General features: G+C 38.2%; 1 protein-coding gene across 1 annotated transcript in view; it reads right to left on the bottom strand.

The window, feature by feature from the left end:
* LOC134542431 (hillarin) overlaps positions 1-22,730 on the bottom strand; it is a 174,144-nt gene that overhangs the window by 25,343 nt on the left and 126,071 nt on the right. Inside the window, exons 3-6 of the mRNA XM_063386659.1 lie at positions 17,570-17,766; positions 11,091-11,328; positions 9,263-9,345; positions 8,830-8,973 (exon numbers count right to left, since the gene is read on the bottom strand). Of these exons, the coding sequence (XP_063242729.1) occupies positions 8,830-8,973; positions 9,263-9,345; positions 11,091-11,328; positions 17,570-17,766 (662 nt within the window). The remainder of the gene's footprint in view (positions 1-8,829; positions 8,974-9,262; positions 9,346-11,090; positions 11,329-17,569; positions 17,767-22,730) is intronic.

The following is a 22,730-nucleotide window of genomic DNA, read 5'->3' as shown; positions in this document are numbered from 1 at the left end:
GATTGTCCATTAATCACGTGAGGCTCGAAAGGGGTGAAGGGGGGGGGGGGGGGTCGGGAAAAATCACGAAATATCACAAGGGAGGAGGGAGGGTGTAGAGAGATATCACGTGTATTTATTTTTTCGCCCGATTTCTACTAAACCGAAAAGCGACGCGTGACTCGCCGTAGCCAGGCAACAATATCCCCGCCCGCCGCAACATGAACCACCCGGCTCGGCTTGCTAGTCGCCAGTAAGACGGTGATTTTGGCGCCGAATACATGCGTAAATCACATATAAGCCTTTCCTTTATTATTTTTATTTTTATTGGGGGGGGGGGGAAGTTGAAACCTCACCACAAATCACTAGGGGGGGGGGGAGGGGGGGGGGGGGTTAAAAATTTGCTAAAAAAAACATCACGTTATTAATGGACGACCCCATCACTGCTTGACCCTCGTTCGAGGCAACCACTCTGCTCGGTTAACTGAAGCCACTCACAGGAATTGATCAGCGGTGTCATCCACATGGTTGCTTGCTTTAGACTGTTCATCAACACCCGGAGATAACAGCGTTAAAAGAGCTTTATAGTAACCGAACATCGGATAGGTGCGCAATATCGGATAGCGAGGTTACAGCCCTTGTAAGTGCTGTCACCTATCGTGAGACGATAGAACTGTTTCCTATCTGCATCGATAGTGCCGTGTACAAACGTGAGAATTATTTCTTTGATTTCGTGTTGCCGGAGTTTTTGTAAACGTTATTTCGAAAGGATATATAGGTAGTACAGAAGGTGAGTACATCAACGATTGAGTTGTGTAGCAAATAAAACTGCATGTACCGTAGTTAGATGTGGAAAAAAAACAGGTTGCAAGAATGATGAACGTGTGTCCGTATTATGATAACATAACACAATGACATGCAATGTCCTATTATCGGATACTTCACTCTGCCTAATACCGTATATCCGATATTAAGAACTGTTTAAGTTTTGTGTAGCTACGTAATGTAAAACAATATAATAAATTCGTCTTGCGCTGCAAATAATCTAGCATTGTAAAAACGATACTAAAAATCAATAATTCTAAAATATGTTAACAAAAGTATAAAAATTACATGAATTACTTTCCCATGTTTTATTTAAAAATATAAATCATACCAATAATTGTTAAAATAATGTGTTCCTTATATTTGAGTACAATATTGTTTTTGTATATTACACCAACAGTAGTGTCTTACTCAGATTAAGTTTAGAATAAGAGAGAGCACACACAATAAAATCGTGTGGATGATGATTGTTGCAGATGGCACCAAAGTTCTCGAAGCCAGTAAGAATAAATAGGGAATCAGCATCAATGATGAAAGCAGTGCGCAATAAAGAAATGGGCTTTCTGAAAGCATCTAGAACATTCAGTGTTCCTAGATTCACCCTAGAAAATTATGTCAACAATAAGACTATTAAAGATGCTAGTGTGCTGTGTTCTACAAAGTTAGGTCGAAAGTGTGTGTTACCAGATGAACTAGAGTTTCAATTAGCCGACTATTGCATCGTCATGGAAGAAAGGTTTTATGGGTTGCGAACCACCGACATTCGAACACTAGCTTTCCAGTTAGCAATCAGAAACCACTTGAAACACCCATTCTCAAAAGACAAAGGAGCAGCGGGTAAGAAGTGGTTGAAGAGCTTTTTACGTCGTCATCCATCACTCTCACTGCGCAAACCTCAAGCTATATCTGCAGCTAGAACAAAGGGTTTCAGTAAAGAGAAAGTCGACGAATTTTACGCACTTCTAGAAACATCTCTACAACTAATTAACTTTTCCCCATCAAAAATATTTAATGTAGATGAAACTGGCTTAACTGTAGTCCAGCATAAATGTTCGAAAGTGGTGAGTGTGAAAGGTAAGAAACAAGTAGTTAGCCTTTCTTCAGCTGAAAGAGGTGCTCTAATTACCCTTGTGGCGTGCATGAGTGCGTCAGGCCGAAATATACCACCGATGCTTGTGTTTACATGTAAGAACATGAAGGCAGAGCTTCTACAGAGTGCTCCACCAGATACCATTGCTGTGTGCCATCCTTCCGGCTGGATTCAGCAAGAACTTTTCACTCAGTGGATGATTCATTTTGTGGAAAATGTAAAGCCAACACCCGATGATCCTGTCGTATTGGTATTGGACGGACACTATTCTCATACTAGAAACATAGATGTAATTGACATAGGAAGGCAACATGGAGTTCAAATTGTTTGTTTACCACCTCACTCCACCCACAAACTCCAACCATTGGATGTTTCTTTCATGAGTCCATTTAAACCATACTATGCCAAAGAAATAGAAACATGGCTGAAGAACCATCCATTCAGGGTAGTTACTGCTTATCAGGTAGCTGAGCTAATGGGTAAAGCCTATCTCCGTGCAGCGACAATTGAGAATGCGGTAAATGGTTTCCGGAAATGTGGCATCTGCCCGTTTAATCCAAGCGTTTTCCGTGACTGTGATTTTCCTGTTAATGTTGCCAGCGAATGTCCTACCGAAAGTAAGTCTAATAAACATCAAGACACTGGAGTCTCCGACTTAGTGAACGAAGAGAGCACGTCACTTTGCACATCAGTGTGTGCTGTAAGTCCTACACTAGCCAAACCATCTGCAGCATCTACATCCAAATTGTTCCTGAATCCCACTGAAATTAGCCCTCCACCACTGCTGAAGAAACCAGCAGACAGCACAGCCAGGGCAACACAGACTGGCAAAGCAGTACTGATCACAAGTTCACCATATAAAAGACAACTTCTAGACTCCACGAGACGACATCCTACCCCAAAGAAGCCAATATTCGATAAGGCATTACGTAAAAGGAAACGGCAAATGCGAAATTTCAGTGGCGAGGGAAGTAGTAATGAAGACAAAGACGACGATGCTGAATACATTTACTGCCACGGTTTCTTTTCCCAAAATAAGAAAGGTGAAGAATGGGTGAGATGCACCAAGTGCTTTCAGTGGTGCCATGGTCAATGTGCACAAGTGAGTGATTGGAAGAACTTTATTTGTGAGAACTGTGCAGATGGTTAGCTGGAAATGTTGATGGATCTTAATATCGGATACTATCCGGTAATGAGAACCCTTACTATCCGGTATTAGGCGACCAATTCTAGAAATCAAAATAATATCTTTTTGCACATGTTAATTTTTTATATTATTTGTATACATATTTTTGTTGATACAACCTAGCAATGTATTGTGTGATATAAGGTGTTTATTATAGCTCAGTGACAAACAAATATTTGCATTTTTTCCAACCCCAAACTGTATTTTAAAAAAGTATTCGATATTCGGTTACTTTCCTTTACTACTCACAACTGCCCGTTCCAATAATTAATGTAAATATTTCAGAATAGGAAATAAAAAAACTGCAAAATTCAAGATAATAGTGTATGATCTCTTTTAAGGAACCGAAACCACCACGATAATAGTGGATTCCGAACCAACTGGTCATCATTGTTACATCTCCCTGGCACTGACAAAACACGCGGAAGTTAAATACCGGTCTTAAGACCTTTAGTTGTATCATAAGTGGACAATTAGGCATTGCAGAAGATAGAGCTCTAATACACTGAATGGATGACTTATGTGGATTATAGACATGATATTTCTTAATATGCTATATATGCTTTTTTTTGATTGCCACTACCATTACTCCGAAGCCTTACTTAAATGAAAAACATTTTTTTTAGTAATATAATATTATTAATCAACCAAAATTCTTTCGTGAGAAGCCATTCAGGTAAATCTCATGAACTGCTACAGTCCAGCCTTTTTATACATATACAGCTTGGTCACTGCTACAGGCCTCATGCTTAAATTCTGCAAACAAACTCTCAAATGTGCAATATGTGTGTACGTCAGACCTTTGACCTTCTATAATTTTGGCCCTATGATTTTATCTGATCAATTTCTTCAAAAATTATAAAAATGTATATTTTATTAAAATTTAGTTTTTTCTATTGCAATAAATTTTACATTACCACCTTTCTCAAAAGTCAGGAATGTCCCACCATATACATGGTAAACCATATGATAAAGAATATTAATACATGTATAACTATATATTACATATAATATAAAATAATATAATCTATATATTAAAAATATACTTTCGCTGTTCAGGGTTTCTATGGTTTATGAGTGCCGGTAATATTAAATTGGCATACACATCAGGGTAGCTTTAATGGTGTGCCGAGTGGCAAACTTTTTTGTGTGTGTGCCGGGAAGGCACACACTATGAACGGCGGTGACTACATCAAACCAAGTAAGTAATGTCCACCATGTCATTATAGCCACCGTTGAAGATTTCGGGTCCCATATGATTTCTTCATATTTATTCCAAATCGTCCGCTTCAAAAAAAAACTCCGATTTAAGTGAAGCACTTTTTGGCTCACATGTTTTGGAGTAACTTTTTCATGTGGGGTTTCCCTCTTTAAAAGCAAAGTTTTTGAAAATCGTTTTGGATGCAATGTGCTATTTTCGGAAACGTTTTTGTGGGCTATTTACCATTTAATGTGGTCTAATTATTCACAATTAACTAATTTACGCAAGAACATTTATCTTCCGGAAATAGAACTTTCTCGACATTGGACTTTAACATCTTGAATAAAAAATCTTTTGGTTTTACGTATCAATTTAATTTAGAGTCATATTGGATTTATTAATTTGGTATTTGCTTTTTAATGTAATTTTTAGTATCTTAGCTTGTACTATTTTATTGGTTCCTTTGTTAGGTGTGCAGGCATTTAGTTTAACTTTTAGTTTACCTGGTCTGTTACATATTGTCACTTTGGTTCTATTAAAATATCATCTCAGTGCCTTTTTGTACTGTATGTAATTGTATGACGTTTCTTGTTGCTTTGGAAATTAAAAAACAAATGTAATAGCTTTAATACAGCTAACCTCATTTTACACCTTCGGCAACTTGATTCCAGTTGGTAACTTCTTTAAATTTAGAACATCCCTATTTGTGGGAGAGAGTGGCTGAAATTACGTGTTGGTTTGAGAATAATTTAATAACGTTGACCAGGTGTTAAGACATGTAGACATAACTCCCAGTGGGGTGTCTGAGTTGTAGTTATTCACTTGGAAAGCGAATAGTTTCCATAATCTCACCGCTAAATCCTTTCTATGAAAACTTCTCATTTTGATTACATCCCTTGCAAAGCAGTCACACTTTTCTGGACAGATTTTGCATTATTTGATTTGTTAATCATTAGCAGGAATTGTGTCCATTAACCTCATTACTCGTCTTGAACTTGACTTTCAGCAAAGAAACTTAAAAGTATCTAGTTTAATTTGCTAAGTGGAATCATCATACCTTATGCTTTATCCATTTTGCTGACTTAAAAATCTTTACTGATATGTTTTGCATGATTTCTGAGCACTAATTGGTTTTGTGTTTGACTCCTCTACGAGGCTGGCTTGGCTGGTGTGGACTGCTGCCCTATGCACTTGCTGCTTGCAGTTCCGCAACTGGTCATCCTGTCATTCCTGCTTAGTGAGACACTGATCTTACCTAGGTGCACTTCAAGGGCAGGTCATCACCAGCTACAGTCAACTACCCTGATCATGTTGTGGCGTTGTGATGTCCATCATCAAAGCATTCCCCACTTGCCCTGCTTTTCGGCAGGACATGTTTCTGTTATTATTTTATTTTGGTAACAGGGAAGAAGTTGTTTACACTTGTTGAGTTATATCGTTGGCACCCAGTTGTTTGTATATTGTTCCTTCTTATATTGATCATGGACTAAACGGTTTATTTTACATTGAAGGTCATAAATAAAAAAATGTCTGATTTTTTTATAAAAAGGAATGCAGTTGAACTCTAACTTATAAGTAATTTGTCTGATTCACACTCAAGAAAGTGTGACACCCGAGTTGTGGTATGAAGCTATCTATGTTGCATTCGGTCGCAGTCCCTATGTTATATTTTTTCTTGATATTCACCTCTTGCTAGCCTATTCAACTTAGGATCTCATTGCAAACTGCAAAAAAAAGGGTTCCAGTAAAATTTTAAAGGAAATAATTAAGTGTAGTTTGGTTAACAGGTTTTTTTATACTTTGCATAAAATGTAATTGCTTGTTTTATAAACGTAAATACTTTTTTACTTCTTACTATAATTTTTAATAGTACTTGGCACAATTTTAAGCACTTTTATGATATTTTAGTTTATTTTCACATTATACATATGTGTGTATATATTTATTAGTAGAGATGGGTTGTTACAGCAATTTTCGGTATCTGTTCCAACCTGATACTGATACAGCATTGTACCATGTTACAAGTCTCTGATACTTCTGTATCAGACGGTCCCAGGAGGCAACAAAGCTCCGCGTACGCAGACCGTGCGACCGGAAGGAGAATCTGATACATTATTTATCACGCCCGGTAATTCTCTACCTCTGATACTCTCATGCCCGCCTGATACAGCCAGTATCAATCAGTTCAACATTCACTGCAGTTCGTCCAGGCCGTGTATCACCATGTTGCGGGCTGTCATGCTTTGTAGTTATCTTTATAGTGAAATAAGGAATGGATAAGTGCACGAAAAAGACTTCATTTGTGTGGAATTTTTATACGGAAAATAATGAGTTTGCTAATTGTAATTTGTGTAAACAAAAACTGAGTTATAAATCATCGACTAATCTGAAGAAACATTTGAAAAAACATTGATATAGTATGCTCACTAATGTACCTATCTGTTTTTTTATTTTTTATTTTTGATAAAATCGTGAATTTTTAATGTATAAAAACACTAGTTACTAATTGTTTTCGAAAAAAGAAAGTCCATATGTTGATTACATCTGTTATTAGTGTCAACTGAGAATTTATTTGCATTTTCATAGCTGTTAGGTGCACAAATATAAATATTATATCTTGTATTAATGTACTTTTTAATATTAAAATTTCATTAGTTTTATTATTGAACGAGACGGTGCACGCACTGCGCACTGAGCGTACTTTGAAGTAGGACAATAAACAAAACGACTTGTAACCAGGGCTGCCACTCTGATATTCATGAAAAACCTAGATAACCTACAAAAAAAACCCAGACACATGGGTAAAAAAACCCAGATGCGTCTAAAATGCTATCGTTGAAAATGTTTGCGTACTAATTCAAAAATATAAACATAACTGGTTTTAATATAAAACAATTAATTACCTTACAAGACTGAAAACGGTTAAATACAACCAATACAAGAAAATTACACTGCAGCAAAATGGCTGTATAAGTAATTCTTGGACCAGCACATATCATAAAAAAAACCTACAAATATATATATGACAAAACAAACACCATCACTGCATTCTTTAAACCGGTAATTGTTTTTATAAAACTGCATCATGTACGTTAGTCTTTATTCAGAGTCTGATTCTACAAGATTGGTTTGAAGGTTAATTGTTGCATTGGTTTTGTGTTCTGCAAGCCTCTTTGAAGAATGTGTCTAATTTAATATTCGACTTAGCTTCTTGAAAACTAGTTTTGTGTTTATATGTATTTTTGTGTGTGAAACACACAGACTTGTTTGCATTTATCAAACAGATATTGCAACAGATACAGTAGCTACTACCTTTATTATTGTTTTAGGTATAAAAATAATTAAAATTATAAAAAACCTAGAATTGTTGGAATTCATTATTTAAAAACCCAGAAACCCAAACACCATTGGAAAAACCCAGATCTGGGTGGAAAAACCCATGAGTGGCAGCCCTGCTTGTAACAATATCGCTTTGCGCCTCTCCTTCAAGGCTTCAACGCCTTCCCCTGCGCTTCCTCCCCTACATTCTTTCCCTTCTTTATCCCTTATTCGTCGTTCCTGCTCCCTCCCCTTTCACAAGCTCCGCCCAAGTGACCGTCATCTGCGATCGGGTACTGCGCTCATTGGCCGTGGTGTTGTTCCAGGTGAATTCTGAACTGATACTAAAGTCTCTGATATTTTTCAAGTGTACTCGTTTGCCGTTCCTGATACAGGCGCGTATCAGTGACAAAGTATCAGGTTGATACTTTTCGACCCACCTCTATTTATTAGTACATTTATTTATTTTCTTTAGGAAGTAAAAAGATTAGTACATCCACTTATTATTGAAATTGGTTTATTAACACAAATTAAGCTCTTGTAACTACTTTTAAAATGCATTTTACTAACCCATACATACCCTTTTTTTGCCACTGGATAGCGTTAGTGGTATGAATACTAAAGGTTTTACCTACCGATAATTTTGAATGATATTTAAAATACGAAGACGAAATGATTGTACAAGAATTACGTTTACTAACCATTATTTTCAAATAAAATGAGATTTGAATACCCAATATAACTGATGAATATCATTTTGTAGTTATATATTTTTAAATCATTATAAATGTATTTTACATTAACATAATTATTAGTTTAAACTGTTTATTCAAATAGGGATTGGAATGTTTACACATTTTGATATGAAAACTGGATATTGTTTCATATTATTTCTTATTAGTCGTATTGTTTGAGTTGGCTGTATATACTAACCCACGTTTTGTATGAAATGTGATGATTTCTGTAATTTAATAGTTCATATACAATTTCTGTGATAATGCCATGTCTTTTGAATATTAGTACAAAAAATAATAATAGTTCTACGTATTATACGCTACTATCTACTATTTAGAATAACTAGTCAGATTTATAAAACAAAAATTATAAGAAAATTATTAGAAGTTAAGTACGAACAAAAAAAAATTTGAAACGACATATTTTAAATTCATAAGTTAGCAAATAATGTGTATTAGCTGAAATATTGCAGGAGTGCAGGTAAGCTACCGTTACCTGCACAGACGCTTGAAGAGGACATGGTAGCTTTCTGTGCCATGCTTAATGCCTCTCAGAAGCCCCATGGGAGTGTCTCCTCTGAGGTTGTCGTCAAACTGCATTGTGTTGAGGTTCTTCACAGTGATCCACCGGAATATTGTCCTGCAATTACATAATAGGCCATAGTCTCACACTCAAGGAACGAACAAAAGTTGTACTATGGTCCTAGTGCGTTCAAACATGAAAAGACCAAATAATTGTAAAAATTTAATTTTTCAACCAATGTATCAAAAAGACTTACTATATATACTATCTGCAATGTTAATTTATGTGGCTTATAGTTGAAATATGGGAACTGGGACTCTTTAACAGTATAAAAAATTTGTTTCACTTCAGTCTTATTACTTATTTCATACAACATAAACACCAAAATCTGTGAAAAATAGCATACCTAGCCTTCTCTATGTCGGACGTGCAGCGACCAACCAGCTGGCGCACGAGGTCTGTGAACGTCTTCTGATCCTCTTGGGCTACCTACAATGAGAAAACATTCTGCACCTTTGTACGCATATGGTGTGATGTCTTGCGATAAGCATAGCTCGGTTTGTTGGAATTAAGCTAGCAAGCGCTAGTCAAGAGTGCCCGTGCTGGTTTCAAACATATAGCAAGCACTAGGCAGGTAGTCTATGCTAGGCCCGAACGTATAGCATGCCCTAGAGATTGTGTCCATTCTGGGCCCAAACAAAAATCAAGCACTAGGAAGGGTTCCATCCTTCCATGCTGGGTTCAAACATATAGCAAGCCCTAGCAAGGATGTTCATTCTGGGCCCAAACATAAAGCAAGCCCTAGGCTGGGTGTCCATGCTGGCCCTAACATATAGCAAGCCCTATGCAGGGTGTTCCTGCTGGGCCAAAACATAAAGCAAGCCTAGGAAGGAGTTGGTGCTGAGTCCTAACATATAGAAAGCCGTAAGGAGGGTTTTCATGCTGGGACCAAACATATAGCAAGCCCTAGGCACGGTGTTCATTATTGGCTCAAACAAATATCAAGCCCTAAGTACGGTGTTCATGCTGAACCCAAACATATACAAAAGGTCTAGTGAAGGTGTCCATGCTGAGCCCAAACATAGGTATTGCCCGCTCTAAGGTGTCGCATGCTGTGTCCAAACACATAGCAAGCCCTAACCTGAGTGTCCTATGCAGGGGCAGAACATAGAGCAAGCCATGTACTAGGTTTTCCTTTATGGGCCCAAACATACAGCTGCCATAGTTGGTTGTCCCATGCTGGGCCCGAATATAGATTGAGCTCTAGTTAGTGTATCTATGCTGGGCCCGAACATGGAATAAGCTCTAGCCAGGGTGTTCCATGCAGGGCCGGAACAGACAGCAAACATATAGCTTGAGTCAGTCCTAGCTGGTTGTCCAATCTGGACCCGAACATAGATCAAGATCTTGCCAGTGTGTCCCATGCTGCTCCCGAACACAGATCAAGCCCTAGCTAGGGTGTTTCATTCTGGACCGAAACACGGAGCAAGCCATATTTAGGGTATCATATCTGGGCCCGAACATAGAGCAATATCTAGCCAGGTTGTCTCATTCTGGGCCCGAATATAGAGCAATATCTAGCCAGAGTAGCCCATCCTGGGTCCGAAATTAGAGCAATGGTGAATTCTGGCCGGCAGTGTTGTCAGCTGCGCGCAGGTTACCACTGCAAGCAGAACTATCAAATTCAGCCCACTTGTGTTTTGGTTTGCAAATATTATTACGTTACATTCACAAAAAGTTTAATTTTTTTTAAAACTTTTTTTCGTTATATTAGGAACACTATATTTAAGCACGCTTGTCGTGACAAATAAAACAAATCATTAAAACCAGGGGCGTAACCAGGGGGGGTAGGGGTTCAACCCCCCCCCCCTTTAGCACCAAATCTTTAATTAATTTCTTATTCATAACTCAAACAAATTTCATATTAAAAATAATAAAATTTTTACCATTACAATATTTAAATTTAAGTACCGAAAACTGCTAAAATAGCACTATTTTACACCTTAAAATCCAATTTTTCCCGGGGGAGGACAACCGGACCTCCCGCTTTAATACAGGGGGGGGGGGCATGCTTCTTAACACCCCCCATACACAAATCCTGGCTACGCCACTGATTAAAACTTATATGTAAAAAGATCTACGAGGATATTGCCGCGACAGTGGTTCTTTGCGTCTGCATGATACACGGTTTCCAGAGCTGTGGGCTCGGTAGCGGCGCGGCGCGGCGCACTCACCGAGATGGCGATCTGGTCGATGTCGGAGAACTCTATGGGGTCGCTGTAGACGTGGAACTTGGAGAGAGCTGGAGGCGCCGGCAGGGGCGCCTGGCTGGGGTACGGCAGCACGTCCTGGCTGTAGGCGTCCGTGTCGTCCAGGTACAGGCTCTCCGCCATCATGTACTCGCTGCGCTTCTCGTTGATGAGCTCCAGCATCTCGCGGCTCTGCTTCTCGACCAGCGCCGCCGTCGCGGCCCTGCGGGACACTCGCGCCTCAGTAGCGGCCGGCGAGGGGCAGCTGGCGGCACGGGGAGTCTCGCTGCCAGCTGGCTGTGAGCTGCTGCGGCAGTTAGCGTCGCACTGCTGGTGCAAGTGCGGAGAGCTAACAGTAGGCTGCTGCAGCAGGGAGCGTCTCACTATCAGTGGCCAGTGCGGACAGCTGGCAGCATGGGGCGTCTCACTACCAGCTGGCTGTGAGCCGCTGCGGCAGTTAGCGTCTCACTACTGGTGCAAGTGCGGAGAGCTAACAGTAGGCTGCTGCAGCAGGGAGCGTCTCTCTATCAGTGGCCAGAGCGGACAGCTGGCAGCAGCTTCTGCAGCATGGGGCGTCTCACTATCAGCTGGCTGTGAGCTGCTGCGGCAGTTAGCGTCGCACTGCTGGTGCAAGTGCGGAGAGCTAACAGTAGGCTGCTGCAGCAGGGAGCGTCTCTCTATCATTGTCCAGAGCGGACAGCTGGCAGCAGCTTCTGCAGCATGGGGCGTCTCACTATCAGCTGGCTGTGAGCTGCTGCGGCAGTTAGCGTCGCACTGCTGGTGCAAGTGCGGAGAGCTAACAGTAGGCTGCTGCAGCAGGGAGCGTCTCTCTATCATTGTCCAGAGCGGACAGCTGGCAGCAGCTTCTGCAGCATGGGGCGTCTCACTATCAGCTGGCTGTAAGCTGCTGCAGCAGTTAGCGTCTCTCTATTATTGTCCAGTGCGGCACAGCTGACAGTAAGGTGCTTCAGCGAGAGTGTGCTTTAATATTAGTGTCCAGTGCGGACGCTGGCAGTAGGCTGGTGCAGCGAGGGATTGCCTCATTACTGGTGTATATGTGACTGAGTGCGTCAGTGTGTAAGTGTGTAGAAAAAAAATCCATGAGATAAGTGCTGTCAAAATTATCTTCCACACAAACATGATGAAATAATTTCTACAGGAAATACATTATAAACTTTTTTTTTTCAAAAAGTTTACATAAATTAAAAAGTATTATTTTATAAATAAATTAGTATCAAATTGTGACTAGAATCAGAATTTTTGTGTTTGTTTCACTTAGATTTTCCCATTCCATTTGTTCGCACCTACTTCGGTTTTGGTGGTCTGATAATTGAAGACACTTAGCACCTTACTGTCAGCTGTTCGCACTGGACAATAATAGAAAGACGCTCCCTGCTGCAGCAGCCTACTGTTAGCTCTCCGCATTTACGCCAGTAGTGAGACGTTAACTGCTGCAGAAGACTTACTTGCACTGGCAGCAGCTCATTGGACGCTATTAGTAAGACGCTTGATGGTAGGCTTTTATGAACAAAAAAATTACATCAATAAACTAAAATTTTTCTGTCGTGGTAATTATATTTATGAAATACACTAGTTGATGGAAAACTTAATTTTTATTGATGAATAATGTCTATCAATTATTATCTTCATTGAACTAAACAGGATCATTCAAACTTCAAAACTGTATCTTTTCAGAATATGCGCATATTATATAGTAAATTAACATATTTTATTTGAATTTTGGATTACTTATATTTACTTTTTTTAATAAAACGAAAAGGCTATATTGCATGTTGCGCTGAAGAATAGATGATTACCTATAGTTATCAAGAAATATATATTAACCAATGCGATTAGATGGCTTACTTAGGAAGTCGGAAGAACAAGAAATTTCTGTATTGAAGTATTGTAATCAGATGAAAAATCAAGTTTGATATTTTTATATCACACGAGAAAACCAATGACAGAAATATCGTGTTTCCTAATTGTAGCATGTACCCACATTAGCCATATTAAAATCGTTAGTCCTTTGTTTTCCACTTGGCACCATAATCAGGATATATCTTATGTATATTACAAATCGACAAAAAATAAGGGGACTCACAGTTTCCGTAGGCCGATCTCCAGTCCTTTCGACTGCTACTCTTTTTTTTAGAGGTAGTAAAAGTGTCTAAAAGTTATTTTAAAGACACCATAACATCTTTCCCTTCTCCTTTTTTTCAGAAAATAACGAAATTATTGTGTTCTCCTAGACTTATTTGTATTGGTACGTTTGTTTTTTGTATGCATGTTAACAGACACTTTGCTTAATAAGTTCCCACAAAAACAATTTGCGATTTATAATCTCCTAACTTATAAAATCCTATGAAAAGGTTATCCTTATCTATGTATGTCAATGTATTAAACTCACACCAACCTGGTTTGGCTTTTTCGTTTTTCATAACAGAGTCACAACCTTCAAGCCGTACTTTTTCTATCACATGTTTCTTAGTTTTATCACTTGCATAACTTTCACCACTGTTCCTCGGTCTTTTTAGCAACATTTCTCTTCCAATTACCATAGTTTCGTTCACGTTTTCTGGACCTAACTACACCAACATCTTCATTGAAGATGTACCACTTAAATAATCAGTAGGATTTCTACTGATTATGGTGGAAGATATTCTGGCAATTTTCAATGATATTACCCAGATTTGGAGATTTGGAGAATGACACTATTTATTAGAAGTATACTCTTTATAAGAAGTGAACTCATCATGTATTCATAATTTGTGAGCTTTAAAGCTCCGTTATGATTTAAACTGCCATGACAATTCCCTTGCATTTGCTCCAAGGATATATTATACAGAAATACAGCTCGAGAGGCACTGGACAGAGTGAAGCCTTGCGATCTAAGTCCAAGGTACTAGAAGGGAAGAAGGCCAATAAGCAAGAAAATGTGTCTTGCGAGCGCCAAAATTGTAAAACTCAAATCGCTGTTCTTTGGTTTGTTGCGGTGCGAAAGGAGATTTTTAAACGCAGTTGAATTAATTTTTAACTTTACATAACTTACTAGTTACTTTAAGACAATTAATTCTAAAGCTAACAATAGAAGAATAAATAGTAGGCCTACAGGTCTTCACGAACACTTTTTTTAAAGTCACTGAACAATAGAAACAAATTCACACACATTTGGTTTAAATAGCTGCACGGGGAATGAAAGCGAAAGAGAAAAAGCTAAAGGTATACTAGAAGTTGTGCTGAGAGTGTCAGGGCGCAGCGGACAGAACGGTGGGCGAGTAGCGGGCACGCAGTCAACAGTAAACCAAACACATCATTTTGAAAATATTCATACTGAAATATATAGGTATATAAGTTAGGCTCAAATGCTTATATTTTACGAATACCGCTTTTAAAATATGGCCAGCAATGTACGTTCAAATTTCTGTGATCACCTTACTGCAATCGGAACAAGTGCAATAATTATGTTTTTGTTGTAATTATTTTCTTTAATTAGAATGAAATTTTAACGAACGTGATTTACAATAAAATACAATGGCAAGTTTTTCGATTGAGAATATGAAAATTTCCCTATCAAACCATGTTCATTTTCTTGATGTTTAGACATGATAAAAATATATAAGCAGTCCATGCAACAAATACTATAATAGTGTACGAGGTGTGTCCGGAAAGTAAGTACAGTTTTACCTTTTAAAAAAAATCATGAAAAAAAGATTGAAAGTTTTAGTTTGCTACATATCTACATAACATATTCACTCAGTTCCAAGCACTTTTTGGAACGCTCTACCAATTTATTTAACCCCTCTGCATAGCAGCTCGCCGTCTGGAAATGTAACGGACGCTTCGGCCGTAGGCATCATGGACTTCGAATATGCAATGCGTGTAGCCTAAGTACATTCGCTTAGTAAACATCTCCAGAAATATTTAAACATTCTCCGTACTCGAGTTTTAAAATGATGGCTACCGTTTTTGAGACGAAAAGGGCTTCATTTTGGTTGATTTAATTGAAACGTGAGTCAACAATTACAGAAAAATGTACAAAAATTGTGATTATCCACTGGTTCAATTTACAGGTGGCAAACTTATATGCGGAGGGGTTTAAATAAACTGGTAGAGCGTTGCTAACAGTGCTTGAAACTGAATGGCGACTGTGTGATGTAGACATGTAGTAAACTAAAACGTTCAATAAAACTTTTTTTCAACCGGATATATATTTTTAATAACCAAAACGGTCCTTACTTTCCGGACACGCCTCGTATGTGGGACATGCTTCAGGCTGTGGAAGTGGAGAGGTCAATTATCGGAGCCCAGAGGTCTTCATATTGCATTTCTGTGACCTTAACCTTTATCTATGGCACCAACCTTGAACTCTGACCCCGAAATTTTTCACCTTAAATTAAATTTCATACCTTGTGTGGAATCTGTCAACAAGATTACATTTAACCTAAAAAATATATATATATATGTTGTCAAAAAACTTTTAAATAATACAAAAACGTATTTAAACAAAACGTATTTCATATGCTATGGACTCGTAAGTCTCCAATTCAGTCACGTTCAGGTCAATTTAAAAAATTCTTCATAAAAAATATATTTTAAATATAAAAAGTTTAAAAAAAAATTTAACCGTGTGGACTTGCTTCACAGATTTTGGAGTCCTCAGGACGATCCCCGGTAAATGCACTAGTGACAAATGTCAGAAAGTCTCGTATAAAAAAACTCCATGGAGTATTGATGTATTATGAACCCAGTAGACTTTCTGAAACAAACCAGTTGCAACTGTTTTGTCTTATGAAGCCTTCTGTATTCGTCTGTGCTGTCGTCATTGTGTTGCCGGAATATCTGTTTAATTTTATTGCTGGGTTCGTCTGTTTGTGGCTGTGTTGTCCAAGGTGGTTGTTTGTCTGTATTTACTGTGCTTGTAGTAAATATCGAATAGTTTTCAGCCCACTGTGTTCATCTGTGGTTATATTGTTACAACTTGCTCCTCCCACGGCATTCTCTGTTCATTTATTTATATTTAACATTTTAATTGATTTTGGCTTGTATCTGTGTATTTAAATGTTCATATTTCTTTGTCCACTCTTCAGGTTTCCTTAATGACAAAGTGTCAACCAGCAAAAGTGTATCTAAAATAATGTTTTAAATAAATTTTCCCCATTGCTAGGATCATTAAAGTTACGTACCTACTTTAGCTTTGCCAGTATATTTGACGTTAATTTTTATTTAAATAAAAACACCATACATCGTCATCTCCGATTTTTTCTTTGCTTTCCATTTTTTTTATTTATGCGGTACTCCAGTAGGAAATTTAATACATTTTTATTCTATTTTGATTATTTTGATGCTTTAAAACATATTAGAATTTTTTCTGTAATCCCAGCTGTTCCGACGGGCGCCAGATTTGGTATTTGATTTTTAATCAATAAGGGTGGCAAAACTTCTTAAATTTAACTTTTATTAATCCTCTTGGTGAAACAATTAAACCAGAGTAGTAAATATAAAAAATGTGTTAAATAATTAGGAAAATAACTGGAACTGTTTTGGAATAAATGTTTTTGTTCGTAATTTTTATATAAAAATCATAAAAATAATTTATACTTGATTGTTAATAATAAGATTCAAACACAAATAAAACTTAAAATTAAAATCTATCAGCTACTTTAAAGAAGTAATTTGTTTTTAATGCTCTGCCCTCAATTTTAAATCTAACTAGATATTAATAATCAGTATAATCAGGTGTAGAGCCAATTTTTGTATTCACGCATTCACATAATAAATTAAAACCCATGAAAAACTGGTCACACTGACGACCAATATATAGGTGTTAGTAACTAAAATATAGGTTAGGGAAGAATAAATTAGGGAAACGTAGGAACGAGAAACACGGGTAGGCACAAAATAGGTATACTTTTTTTTTTTTTAAGGGAAACCACTATTAATTAAAAGGCCGTTAGGATTAAATAGCCAAGGCAAAACTAATGAAGGCACAAAGTATTTATCATATCTAGATCAAAAATATTTATTTTAGAATAATCGTCGTTAGGTAAAACTCAGAGGAAACCCGCAGAGGTCAAAACACAGATTGGTAGATTGCAGTTTTGTTTTAAAACAATATCAAGCACTCAGCAGCGTTGTAGGTTATATTTCAGAAATTTTAACTCACAACAAAAATATTTATATACAACAACTAAGTTACTGAATAAAAAGTTACATTTTTTCTTTTAAATATTTATATGACAACTCATTCTTGTCTTCAGCGTTACTCGTCAATAACTAACGATAGGCTAACTGAACTTTCAAACTAATCATATATGGACAAAACACATTGATTTGTAAAAAAAAAAATAGCATTTTAAAATACCAAAGTATTCGCAAAAAGAAATCCAAATAACATATCTGAGAGCAACGTAAGTAAAGAGCCAATTGGTATGAGTATTAAGGGTGAATATGTGGAGACTGACCTCTCATGCTCTAGCAGCTTCCTGGTGAGCGACTCTTTCTTCTTGTCGCGGCGCAAGGTCATGTTCTTCTCCAGGTCCTCGCGCTCCTGCTGGTGCCTCAGTGTCATCACCTTCTGCTCGTCCGGCCGCTTCTTCTTGGTCAGTAGCTCGCGCTCGAAGCGCACCGCTAGCCGCTCCAGCTCCTTCTCCCACTCGTCCTGCAACCCCAACACACCCTCCAGGCATTCCCCCCTCGCAATACAGCCAGTCACAACACTACTAGACCTGCAACCCCAACACCCTCGCCTGTACCATCTCAGAGACCACCTCCCACTCGTCCAGCAACCCCAACACAATCTCCAGTCATTCACCCCTCGCAATACAGCCAGTCACAACACTACTAGACCTGCAACCCCAACACCCTCGCCTGTACCATCTCAGAGACCACCTCCCACTCGTCCTGCAACCCCAACACACCCTCCAGGCATTCCCCCCTCGCAATACTGCTAGTCACAACACTACTAGACCTGCAACCCCAACACCCTCGCCTGTACCATATCTGAGACCTCCCCTCACTCGTCGTTCAACATGCTACACACACACTTGTAACTTATTACTACAATACATGGAATCCGATACATACACGCCCGCCAACACGCCATACACATTTGTGTTTTTCTTCCTAGTAGACCTGTAAACTACTACACACACGCTCTTTCACACTCTACACTCTACTGTTCCTTCTTCTTACTAGACATTCATATTGCCACACACACTTCAGTTCTTTCTTTCTAATATTCGTGCAACGCGCCATACACAGTTTTTGCACTATGCCTTCATTCTGCTACACATACACATCTACCTTCTTCATTAGACAATCAACATGCAACAATCACGCCCTGCAACCACCACACACTCCTGTTCTTTTTTTCTTACAGACCCACAACCTGCTACACATACGTACCTTCTTCCTTATACACACACGGCTTTAAACCCACCGCATACTCATACCTGTTTCTTCTTCCTCAATATATCTACTACCCACCACACACCCTGCTGTACTTTCTTCCTAAAAAAAAACCTATAATGCACCACTACACTCCCTTCAAGCCGTTTTACACTCTTTATAGCTCTTTCTTCCTATGAGACTACACACATGACCTTCAACATGCTAAACAAACTCATGTCACTTTTTCCAGTAAGACATGCAAACTGCTCTACATACACCTGCCACAAACACTATGATCCTTCTAATAGATTTGTTACTCGCAACACACATACTTGTAACTTCTTCTTAATTGACCTGCAACCACCTGATTACTAGACCACAGACACTATTGTACCTTCTTTCTACTAGCTCTGCAACCCACTACCGACTATTCTGTTTATTTTTATTCTTAATAAACCTGCAAAGGACTATAAACTATCCTTTTTCCTTCTTCCTAATATCCACGCAAGCCACGAAAACCAATTGTTCAACATATTCCAACTAAAAATTTAACCTTCTTACACACAGGCCTGGAGATTCTTTCTAATAAACAATTCATTTGCCAAACACACAAACACACACCAATACACACACACATACCTCTGTCTCTTTTTCCTAACAGATATGCAAACCACTACGCACTACTAATAGACCTTCAACCTGCCACACACACACACACACACTTATACCAAGCACCGGAATAAACCACCATGTCGTCTACGCCGTGTTCCAACGCGCCATGATGCTTTACAGCTAAGGAAAAATAATTATATCTTCTTCATTATAATAACAAGATGTGAAAGTATTTTAATCGGAATTAAATTTTTTGATTCAACTTTATAAAATGTAAAATATAATTAAATTTAAATATATATAAGGGGTCTGATTTATTAATTCTATTTATTTTATATTTTTCCTTCCGCAATTATATCTTTATTATAAACATGTTGAAAATATTAAAAAACTTTGACCATTAAAATAAAAGAATCACAAAATATGTTTTATGTTTCTTAAAGGCTGATAATGTGATTTAAATTTTCCGTAAGTAGTTTGATGAGAAAATAATTTAGTTTAATGCCCTCTCAATCTCTGATTTTGTTAACATTGTTGTTTTTTTCAGACCTATAACCTCCCATACATTCCGGTACATTCTAGTTCTGTACACCATCTCACATGCTTTCGTTCATTCTTTCTACTAGACCTACAACCCTCTACACACACACACACACACACACACACATCGGTACCTTCTGGCTCTGTTCTCCACCTCACACACTTCCGTTCATTCTTTCTACCAGAACTATAAAACTTCACACACCCCTGTACCTTCTATAACTGCAACCCACAACACACATTTACATTCTGTCAACTAGACATTCCAACCTTCATAAGCACACTTCTGTACATTCTGGATATGCCACCTACATAACAAATTTCCGTATATTCTGTCTACTAAAATAACAGCCATCCACTTCCTCTTCCGTACCTTCTAGATCTGAAACCCATCACACACTTCAGTACATTCTGTCAGCAAGACCTACAACGATCTACAACCTTTTTGTACTTTATAGATCTGCAAACCAACACACACAGTTTTGTAATTTTACAACTAGACCTACAACACTCCAAACACAGTTCTGTAAATTATAGATCTCAACCCACCTTACACCTTTACGTAATATATGATCTACAAACATCCATAAACGCATATTTTCCTATTAGATCTGCAATCCAACACAACTTTCGTACATTCTTTCTACTAGGCCTACGATGCTCAATACACACTTCTTTACATTACAGCTCTCCAAAACACCAAACACATTTTCTAACATTCTGTCTACTAGACTTAAATCTTCCACACACTTTTCGGTACCATTTAATTTGCAAAATACCACACATACTTTCGTACCTTTTGTCTTCTAACTTGAAACCCACATCACATTCTTTCGTACAATTGTCTAAGACATGCAACCATCCAAATACACTCCGGTCCTTTCTAACTCTAAAAACTACCACACACACTTTCGTACATTCTGTGTACAGCACCTACAACCCTCCACACACAATTCTTTACCTTCTAGCTTTGCAACCCATCACACACTTTTCCTTGCATTCTTTTTAATAGGCCTACAACCCTCAACACACATATTGCTAACTCCAAGCTCTGCAAAACCCTACAAACACTTCCATTTATTCTGCCTAATATACCTACAACCCTCCACATATATTTTTGTACTTTCTAGCTCTGCAACCCATCTAACACCATTCCTTACATTCTGTCTACTAGGCCCATAACCAACCACATACTCTTCTGTACATTATAGATCTGCGACCCACTACATAAACTTCTGTACATTCTATCTACTAGATGTGCAAACCACCATACACACACACTGGGATTTATTCTGTCTACTAGGCCCAAAACCATACACACACTTTTGTACTTTCTAGCAATATGACCAACCACACACACTACCTTACATTCATTCTACTAGACTTACATCCCTTCATACACTCTTCTGTACCTTCTAACTGTGCAACCCATCTAACACTTAAGTTACAACTATCCACACACACTTATGTACAATCTATATCTGTAAGCCTCCACAATCACTTTCGTACTTTCTGTATACTTCACCTACAACCATCTATAAACAATTTTCTCTATTTTCTAGGTCTGCAACCCATCTAACACATTTCCGTACATTATGGCACTAGACCTAAACTCCACCACATACTTCCGTATCTTTTTATCTCTGCACCCACACACACTTTTTCCGTACATTTTGACTTCTAGACCAGCAACCCGCAACACACAGTTTGTACTCTCTCACTCCTGGACCTGGTTAGGGGGCGTCTCCCCGTGACGCCCCTTACCGGCCGAGTAACTGCGGCTGACGTCAGGTCATTGAATGTTAGTGCCTTGCGCGTGCGAGAAGGATGACAATGTGCACATTAGGAAGGAGGCGAACAGACCCTATCGGTCCGGAAACAAGAGTAGGAGTAAAGAGCTGTAGTGGATGTCCGCCATCTTGAGTTTTGATGTCACGGTGGCCATTTTGGATGACGACCTTCAAAATTTCGCAAAAATGACCAATTATTACTTTTTTTTCAAATTTGCCCATAATTCACAATATTGGCCTAAATATACAGTTTTTAGGTAAAAAAAATTCCACCAAATTTTTTTTGAAAATTCAATAATTACATTTTTTAGGGGGGGGGGGAAACCCCGTAAAATATTCAAAAATATGTAATTCGAAAAACCTCAAAAGACTTTTGCCTTAGAAAAAACCAAAATTCCAAATAGAGGGTTAAATTAAATTCCCCGTCGTCTAGCCGCCATAAGCCGCCGAGGTAGCTCGTATTTAGCCAAATGTCGCTGGATTAGTTAGGCCTGAGACAGCTGCAGCCAAAGACAGTTGGATTCAAATACAGTTAAGGACAAAGACAGATGGCGTCAAAGACAGATGGGAGTCATTGTATCCTACCGTAAATTGTTGATCACATCCTACTGAGTTGAATGTTCGTTAAAATGTACGTCCTTTTATTTAAATGTACGTAGTAAAGCATGTACTATACTATCCTACTAATAAGAACGCATTCCTGTAACGAGATCGTATTCCTATGCCGTATCCCTGCAAAGAGATCGTATCCCTGTGGCGAGAACGCATCTCCGCTGATTTGAATGTTCGTGCACATGTACATTCTTTTTGTTAAATGTGGTTCCTTTTTGTATAATTTTTTTTTCTAAAAGTACATCATTTTCGTTTCAAGTGCTTCCTCTTTTAATGTGCTTCCAAAATGCTTCCTTCTTTAGTGTTGTTTCATTATTTAAAGTTGTTTTTACTCTGGTATTAATGTAAATGGTTCTTGTTTTGACTAGCATATTATTTCAGCGTCCATGAGTGGATAAGCAAGGACTGGACAACGCGACTCTAAATTTGTTCATGGCTACAATGGTGTAAGGATCACCTAGTTGGACTCGTACGATTCATAATTCACGTATTTAACCTATTTTTTTGACATATTGATAACATTTTCACCATTTTTAATGTCCAACTCGATGGAAGCTGTATCATAGATTGCGGAGATATCGACGGTGATGACCCAAATCGCTGGGACAGTGATGCCAACAACACTAGAGACTTCAATAGTTGGAGATTCATCAAAAGTTATCGAGAATTGATGTCCTTA

This window comes from Bacillus rossius (assembly GCF_032445375.1).
Source record: "Bacillus rossius redtenbacheri isolate Brsri chromosome 4 unlocalized genomic scaffold, Brsri_v3 Brsri_v3_scf4_2, whole genome shotgun sequence".
Classification (NCBI taxonomy): domain Eukaryota; kingdom Metazoa; phylum Arthropoda; class Insecta; order Phasmatodea; family Bacillidae; genus Bacillus; species Bacillus rossius.
The sequence above is the reverse complement of the archived record's forward strand: the minus strand, read 5'-3'. Positions and strand labels throughout refer to the sequence as shown.